Raw genomic sequence first — 9,362 nt, 5'->3', positions numbered from 1 at the left:
GTGTGGTGGCGGGTGGCCGGGCGAGGGGTGCAGTGGACGGGGGGTGGCCGCACCGCGGTGGGAGAGCCAGCCGTGGCGGCTGGCCGACGTCCATGTGGGCCGGCTTGAGGCGGTCCACCGAAATCCGGTCCGCCCGGCCGCCGATGCTGACGACGAAGGACTTGTTGTCCCGTCGTAGGACCCGGAAGGGTCCGTCGTATGGTGGCCGGAGCGGCCCCCGGTGCGCGTCGTGGCGCACAAAGTGCTGGGGGGACATAGGATTGGGGTTCGCCGTGGCGGGACGTGGGCACCGGGGCGAAACGTTGGGCAGCCTCCTGGAAGTCCGTGCGCTGGCGCGCGGCGGACGAGGGGCTGGTGGCGTCGGGCACGAACTCGCCCAGGACGCGGAGGGCCTGGCCGTACACCAGCTCGGCGGTGGACACCTGGAGGTCCTCCTTTGGAGCCGTGCGGAGGCCCAAGCCCCAAAAGGACCCACGGGAGCCGGTCGGCCCAGCCGTCGTCCTGGAGGCCGGCCATGAGTGCGGCCTTCATGGAGCGGTGGAACCGCTCGCACAACTCGTTGGCCTGGGGGTGGTAGGCCGTGGTGCGGTGCAGGGTAACGCCCAACGTGCAGGCGACCGCGCCCCACAGTTCGGACGTGAACTGTGGGCCGCGGTCTGACGAGATGTCCGCCGGTGCACCGAAATGCGCGACCCAGGTGGCGATGAACGCCTGGGCCACGTCGGCGGTGGTGGTGGAGGCGAGGGGCACGGCCTCCGGCCACCTGGTGGTCCTGTCCACCATGGTAAGCAGGTGGGTGAACCCCTGCGATTGGGGAAGGGGACCCACCAGGTCCACGTGGACGTGGTCGACACGTCGCTCGGGCACGGTGAAAGGAGCCAGCAGAGCCTGGGTGTGATGGTGGACCTTGGCCCGCTGGCAGAGTGTGCAGGCGTTGGCCCAGTCACGGACGTCCCATCGCAACCCGTGCCAGACGAAACGTGCCGACACCAGCCTCTGGGACGCCTTCCGGCCCAGGTGAGAGAGGCCGTGGAGCGAAGCAAAAATGCGACGCCGCCAGGTGACCAGCACAACGGGGCGAGGTCGGCCTTGGGAGACGTCACAAAGCAGGACCGTGTCTGCGAAGGGGACGTCAGCCAAGCGGAGGCCCATGTCCGCCACCCGGAGCGCCTGCACCGTGCCGTCGGTGGCCTGGTCCGTCGCCATCAGGGCGAAATCGATGCCGAGGTGGACGGCGTTGGCGCCGGCTCGAGAAAGGCAGTCGGCCACGGCGTTGTCCTTTCCGTCGACGTGCCGGATGTCCGTGGTGTATTCCGACACGGCGGAGAGGTGGCGCTGCTGGCGGGCCGACCACGGCTCCGTGATCTTGGCCATGGCGAAAATCAATGGCTTGTGGTCGACAAAGGCCGTGAACGGGCGGCCCTCCAGGAGGTGGCGAAAATGGCGGACGGCCAGGTACAGCCCGAGGAGCTCACGGTCGAAAGTGCTGTACTTCAACTCGTTGGGCAGGAGTTGCCGGCTGAAGAACGCGAGCGGCTGCCAGGCCCCGTATACCCATTGTTCATGAACCGCACCCACGGCGTAGTCGGAGGCGTCCGTGGTGAGGGCGATGGGAGCATGGGGTACCGGGTGGGCCAGCAGCGTGGCGTTGGCGAGGGCCCGTTTCGCGCTGGAGAAAGCAGCGTCCATGTCCGTGGACCAGACGATGTCGCGCTTCGCCGGCTGGCCGCGGAGGGCGGTGTACAAGGGCCGCATGAGTTGCACAGCTCGGGGCACGAAGCGGTGATAAACGTTCACCATCCTGAGGAACTCCTGCAGCGCCTTGACGGAGCAGGGGCGCGGGAAAGCGGCGATGGCCTCGACTTTGGCCGGTAGCGGCACGGCGCCGTTCCGGGTGATGCGGTGGCCCAAAAAGTCGATCGTCGCCGCACCAAGGTGACATTTGGCCGGGTTGACGATCAAGCCGTGCTCGCTGAGGCGGCCGAACAGCGTCCGGAGGTGGAGGAGGTGCTCGGCTCTGGACGTGCTGGCGACGAGGATGTCGTCCAGGTAGGTAAAGAGGAACGGCAAGTCGCGCAGCACGCCGTCCATCCGGCGCTGGAAAACCTGTGCTGCGTTTTTGAGGCCGAAGGGCATCCGGAGGAATTCGAAGAGGCCGAAGGGTGTAATAACGGCCGTCTTCGGGATGTCGGCCGGGCGGACGGGCACCTGGTGGTATCCCCGAATCAGGTCCACTTTTGAAAAAATGGTCCGCCCTGCCAACCGGGCGGAAAAATCCTGGATGTGCGGGATGGGGGTACCTGTCGGGGGTAGTGGCGTCGTTGAGGCAACGGTAGTCGCCGCATGGCCGCCATCTGCCCCCCGGCTTCGGGACGATGTGCAGCGGCGAGGCCCAGGCGCTGTCGGAGCGCCGCACGATGCCGAGGCGCTCCAGCGCAGCGAACTCGGCCTTGGCGACCGCGAGTTTGGCTGGGTCGAGACGGCGAGCTCGGGCGTACACCGGCGGGCCCGTAGTGGGAATATGATGCTCGATGCCGTGACGCACCGCAACGGCCGAAAACGTCGGCCGCGTGAGGGCCGGGAACTCCGCGAGGAGACGCGCGAAGTCGTCTGCCAACGGGAGGACGCAGGAAAGCTTGGTGGGCGCAGAACGGCTCAAGGCGCACGCCAGCGAGCTGAAAGTTTCGGCGTTGACGAGACGCCGGCGTTTAACGTTGACCAGCAGCCCATGGGCGCAAAGGAAATCGGCACTGAGCAAAGCCATGGGGACGTCCGCCGTCACAAACTCCCAGCGAAAGAGCTGGCTGCCGAAGCGGTGGGCGACGGTGCATGGGCCGAAGGTGCGGATGGCGGAGCCGTTGGCCGCGATTAAGGAGGGGCCGCAAATGGCGGCCCGCCTGTCCTCCGCCGAAGCGGGAATGATGCTCAGCTGAGCGCCGGTGTCGCAGAGAAAACGCTGCCCTGACGCTTGGTCCACGATGAATAGCAGGCTTCCGGAACGGCCGGCGCTCATGGCTGGTAGTGAGCGCCGGCCCGACTGTTTCCCAACTTGCCGAACGTGCACAGGGGTCGACATGATCGGGCCCGCCGCCCGAACCTGGCATGGAAATAACACCAGGCTGGGTCTGGCGGGGGCTCCGGTCGACGCGTCGGGACCGGGCGACGCGGCGTCGCCGCTGCCAGTCGCGCCGGCTCGGCGGCCTCCGGGAAGGAAGCTGCGTCGCGGGCGTCGGGCGGGTGGGCGGGAAACTGCACCGCGGGTGCCGACTGGGCGGCGGGCGGGCTCCTGGCAGCCACCCCGACGAGCTGGCTCGCCGCTCCGACGAGCTGGCTTGCCGAATAGATCTTGTCGGCCTCCCTGGCGAGGTCGCGGGGGTTCACGATGGTCGTGCTTGCCAGGGCGACCCGTACCTGGGCCGGGAGCTGGCGGAGAAAAAGCTGTCGGAAAAGGAAATCCGAGGGGTGCTCGCCGAGCAATGCGAGCATGTAGTCCATGCGTTTGGATGGGCACGTATCGCCGAGCTCAGGAAGGTCGAGCAGGCGTCGTGCGCGTTCAGCCGGGGAGAGGGCGAAAGCGCCCAGAAGAAGTGCCTTGATGGCATCGTACTTGCCGTCAGCGGGTGGGCTCTGGAGGAGGCTCAAGCAGCGGGCGGCGGTCATGGAGCCGAGCGCGGCGACCACGTAATGGTATTTAGTGGTGTCCTCCGTAATGCCACGCAGGGCGAACTGGGAGTCCGCCTGAGCGAACCAGACGGCGGCATGTGCTTCCCAGAAAGTGGGCAATTTGAGGGACACTGCCGTGTCCATCGCGTGTCGTAAACTCGGGGTCACCAGTGAAGGAGCAGCGCTGCCGCTTGAGACGCACGAAGTGACAGACAAGACACAAACTCGTCCGAGAAGATGTTTAATGTATAATCAACTCGGGAACTCTGAAAGCCCGTTTATCGGGTTCGCATACATATAATCCAAGCCAAAAAGCATACGTCAGAACCAAAGCCACGCCTCTCAGGCGAGGCACGCTTTGGTGGTCATGTGACCGACAGGTGCAAGCAATTATAACCTCGGCGCCGCGGTTTGTCCGCCGGTTACATCACCGGCTGGGGCAAGGAGATTATGTTGCTGGTCTCGAGCTTTGGGGGACCCATGGGTCGCTACAGGGTCTTCCAAATTGTGTCGCTTACCTGGATGATGTCATACTGTGCAGTGATACATGGCAAGACCACTTGAAACATCTCAGAGAACTGTTTGTTAGACTTACCAATGCCAACCTTGTTGTAAAGCTCAAGAAAAGTGAATTTGCCAAAGCTAGGGTTACATATCTCGGTCACGTTGTTGGTCAGGGTCAAGTATCCCCTCGACAGGCCAAGACCCAAGCGATTGCCGATTTTCCTGTCCCCACCAATAAGCGAGAATTGCTTCGGTATCTCGGTATGTCCGGGTTCTACAGGAAATTTTGTGCAAATTACAGCTCGCTCGTGGTACCCCTAACCAACTTGTTGAGGAAAAATGAAAAATTTGTGTGGTCTGAATCCTGTGTTATGGATACCGGCCCTAATTATGGTGGTTCTTGTTATCATGGTTGATTCTAGATGATGCTTATTGTAGTTAAAAGGGTTAAAAGCGCTCCTGGCAAAATGTGGCCGGAAATCGGATCGTGACCCGGAAGAGATAAGGAGGGGAGGAAGGAGAGGCGGCGGAAGATCGTAAGCAGACATTTCTGATTGCAGCTCCGTACCGAGCAGTCAAACATACAGTACAAGGGAACTTTGCTTCCTTCAAAAGAAGTCCGCGCGATAGGAGATCGCCGGATTGTTGCGGAGCCTGCGTAGTCGGATATCAGTCGGGTATCTATCATTTGATGAAGATATCGGTGCTGCATTAGGCAAAGCTTGTGATGGGGACATTGATAGTGACGCTGTTCACCTTGCATGTGCTGCACACATTGTACGTCAACACATGTTTGAAGACTCAGTGCTTTTCAATGGGTCATTTGATGAAAGGTGCCAGGAGAACTCTGTGCCAAAACTTTTGCTTGCCTTAGTAAGCATGGTGCTGGAGGGCCCCAGCATCAAGGACCAAAGCCTGGTGTCTTCGACACCAGCAACACTGGCTATTGCCCAGCTTCTGAAATATAACTGTGTCAAGCACAGGCGAACCCAGAAAAACACTACTCCATCAGTCAGACACGATACCTCCCAGGAAACACCTCTTCCAACATACATTGGGCTAATGCTGCATGCAAAAACTCGTAAGAAAGAACTGGTAGACAGGCTATTCAATCTCGGCCTCAGCATCTCATATGACCACGTGCTGTGCCTCTCTGCTGAGATGGGGAACAATGTCTGCCAACGCTTTCACATGGAGCAAGTGGTTTGTCCAACCACCATGCATGGCAACATATTCACAACCGCTGCTGTGGACAATATTGACCACAATCCGAGTGCAACCACAGCCAAACACTCATTCCATGGAAGAGGATTCTCATTGCTGCAACATCCCACTTGCGCAGATGCTGGAGTAGACCCTGGTATTGTCATAATTGGAGGCAATGTTGGCGACTGGCACGTGCTCCCAGTGGGATCTCGGAACAAAGCACGAGTGTCATCGAGAGGTTCGTCATACTCCTCTTTGATCGAACAAGTACTTGCACTGATGTTAACAAGGCTAGGAAGAAGCTGTTTGCAAAGAATAACTCTAGTAAGCGAATTCCGCCAACACAGGCTGCTCTAGAACAACATGTTAAGAGGGCTGTTTACCAGACACTGCTTCCACAGCCTGCACTTCCTTCTCCATGTAGCTGGGATTGGATAAAGACTGATGATGGACTTTATCAACCAAATTGGACGACACTTCCTGAAGCATCCAAGACCTGCTATGAGTTGATCTCCTGTGGCTGCAAGAAAGGATGCCGTAACCACTGCAAGTGGAAAAAGGCTGCACTTAAATGCACAGCTCTCTGCTGATGTGAAGGAGAATGTCCAAGAAACTAATATACCTAGCAGTACGTCAATTTTTACATAAGCTGAACTGTTTTAAAGCAATATGCTCAGATATGATCCCATTTTGTGAACACTAGGGCATTGCCCGTACTATATCTATATCTAAAATTATATCCCCCCCCCCCTCTATTTACATGAAATGGTTTGGTCCAAAGCGAACGGCTTGCGAGTACGGTGACAATCCCCCCCCTCTATTTACATGCAATGGTTTGGTCCAAAGCGAACGGCTTCCGGAGTTTGGTAAAGAAATCGCCATCGCGTGCACAAACACAAACGCGCAGGAAAGCGAATGAATCGCAAATTCGGTTTTATTAGTTTTAAAACATAGTTTAACGCCAACATAGTTTGCAAACGTGAAATAAATGAATACGCTCTCAAATGTGCCATCCGAGGCAGAGTGTGTCCTCCACGTTCGGCACACGCGATCGTTCGCTGCTCTCTGATTGGTTGAATCGTTTTTTGGACATAGCTCGGTAAGTAATTGTCCGATTAATATGAAACCTTGAAAAGGCACATCCTCGGGTCCCCAGCAATATACCTGGCAAGTTAAAAGTATATCGGACCCGTGGTTGTCGAGAAACAGCGGTCACAGACAAACAGACGTACAGACGTACAAACGTACAAACGTACAGACAGAGATTACTAATTATAGATAGATGACGGCCATTTTGAAAAATGGTGCCCATAAATATTCAGGCCAGCACCTGGTTAATATTCTGGCATAAGATCATGAGCAATTGGCAGCTCTAAAGTGGCTATTAGACACAAACGAAGACATCTAGTAGGCATTATCAAAATCGCTAATGCAGCATGGCGGCCATATTGGAAAATGGCCGCTCTGGCCAACATAGGTACAATTTCAAGTGCCTCCATATCTGAAATTGTTTACTATGTAATTATCTATGTCTGTGCCAATTTTGATGCTTCTACCAAAAAATGAACAATTGGTTTGCTAATCCGCTGGACTACATATAAACGTTTTCATAAGAAACTTGTAGCGAAATAAAGATCTTGCCTGGTCAATGTCACCAACTTCTGTATCTAAACTGTTGTTAACGGATTTCAACGAAACCACTGTCAGCTTAAGTTAACACATCATGGTCCCTCTGGGCATGTAATGCTCTACAAGTGGGCCTCGGCTATCCCAGAAGAGCGTCAGCATCACTTTTCCAGCGGACGGCTGTGTGTGGAATTTTTCGGGCTCCGGTGAAGTTGAATAGCGCCACTCTTTGCTTGCCCTCTTCATTTCTGGCTGAAAGTAGTGGACCCAGCTTTCATCCCCAGTCACTACGTGCTGTAATAAAGCGTCGCCTTCTGTTTCGTAACGTCGCATAAGTTCTTCACATGCGTCCACTCGCCATTCTTTCAGTTCGGGTGTGAGTTGTCTAGGCACCCACCTTACAGACACTTTGCGGAACCCCAGCACGTTGTGAATGATATGGTGTGCTGAACCACGGCTAATGTTCAATTCGGAGACCACTTCATCCAGCGTAATGTGACGGTTTTCCCCTAGCACGCGCTCAACTTCTACAACCATTTCTGGTGTGTCGGCTGTGTGAGGCCGGCCCGAGGGAGCAGCGTCTGCCACACTGGACACTCCACTTTTAAACTTCCTGTCCCAGTCGTACATCTGCTGCAGCGATAAACATGCGTCACCATATTGCATCTTCATTCTGCGATGGATTTCACTGATTTCACTGGATTTTCACTTATAAATATATGTAAATATGTATATATATATATATATATATATATATATATATATATATATATATATATATATATATATATATATATATATATATATATATATATAGTATATATAACACCCCTGGTGACGGATAGTTGAACGAGCTTTACACTCCGAGGTGTTCAATTCAAATATGGCGGTGTGAATACGCGCGGGGGATGAGGGCAGCGAAGGGGAGCGAAGCTCTTACCAGTACGGACCCCACTGGACGTCTTTGAACCTGGTAATCAACTCAAACCGACTCGGAATTAAAATGCAACAATAAAAAGGTTTATTAAAATAATAAAGAAATCTTCTACTACAACTACAGTATATAAGAGAGATGTCTGTCTGTCTGTGTGTCGCCATTTTACTCAGAGATGGTTGCACGGATCTTCGTCAAACTTTCAGAGGTTTATCAGTGAGTGCTTGGGCGTGTTTTAGGGAAGAAAAAAAATATGAAAAAAAAGATCGTTTTTTGGAGTTGTTTAAAATAAAATCGCTCGATAGTGCCTAAGCCCTTTAAAATTAATGACAGTCATATACAAGTACACCTTCGCATAAATAAATACAAAACAATCACCAGACATTTGAATACAAATAAATCGAACAATTCCGGAAGTGTACGAAGTTGGTAGTACGGCTTCTTCTTCTTCCTGATCGGCATCACACTTAACTCAGAAACGTGATGAACGCCACATTCACAAACCAGCATATATATGAACCCCCTTCCTCTCCTTTCTCCCCCCTCCCCTCCCCTCCCCCCCCCCCCCCCCCACACCTCCCCTTGCCCTCCTCCCTCTCCCCCTTGCCCCCTCCCTCCCCTCTCTCCCCCTCCCCTCCCCTCCCCCCTTCACCCCTTCCCCCCTTCCTGTTTGCTGTTTGCACCAAAATACTATGTCCAGTCGCAGTGCTTTGTTTTCTATGTTCATGCTTGATGGGATCATCACGTCATATGTGAGCGTTACTTCCTTGTTCTCAATTATCGCTTTTGGTTCATCCATGAGTTTTCTGGAACTAGGATGTAGAGATTTTGGCAGATGAACCAACTGATTACTCTACATACCTTGTTGTGCCTTTGTGTGTGCAGCTATTCAGACATAAGTTTTTTTCTTTTTTACATCCAGATTGGTGGTGGCTCGTGCTTTCTGTTTATACATGGCAGAACCTACACCTGTCCGATTGACGCAGTCCTACCATTTTCTTAAAGCCATTAGTGTAGTGTCCTTGGTCTTTGGCATTTATAATGATACGTTCTCCATCACAGTTGAGCTGACCTCTTATGGCCATTCCATAGAGCCTTCATTGTCTACTCCCAATCTGTCCAACTCTTTTTTTTCTTATACTTTCCTGCTATTTTATCATTTTCCCAGTTGTTGGCCTATATTTGTTGACATTTCGGTTTCTATTTTTAGTTTTTTAGTTTTTTTCAATAATTGAGACTGTCTTTGTTGCTGTTTCAGTTTCATGTGTGACATCTGCCATTTGCACCTGTCTATATAATTTTTTTGCAACTTGGGTTAGGGATACCTTCTCTGGCTTGTTGTCTTCGTGTTTGCGTAGAAATTGGATTCCATAGTCTGTTGCACTTTTCACATATTTGGCCAATCCTCCAGTTGTCATTCTATGCACTT

At 53.9% G+C, this 9,362-nt stretch overlaps 1 protein-coding gene across 1 annotated transcript in view; it reads left to right on the top strand.

The window, feature by feature from the left end:
- The first annotated feature begins 8,071 nt into the window (after nt 1–8,071).
- LOC144890831 (gonadotropin-releasing hormone II receptor-like) overlaps nt 8,072–9,362 on the top strand; it is a 61,715-nt gene continuing 60,424 nt past the window's right edge. Inside the window, exon 1 of the mRNA XM_078772684.1 lies at nt 8,072–8,141. Coding sequence (XP_078628810.1) covers nt 8,072–8,141 — 70 coding nt within the window. The remainder of the gene's footprint in view (nt 8,142–9,362) is intronic.

This window comes from Myxine glutinosa, chromosome 2, assembly GCF_964187855.1.
Source record: "Myxine glutinosa chromosome 2, kmMyxGlut1.1, whole genome shotgun sequence".
In the NCBI taxonomy this organism is placed as follows: Eukaryota; Metazoa; Chordata; class Myxini; order Myxiniformes; family Myxinidae; genus Myxine; species Myxine glutinosa.
This window is presented reverse-complemented; position numbering and strand designations above follow the sequence as displayed.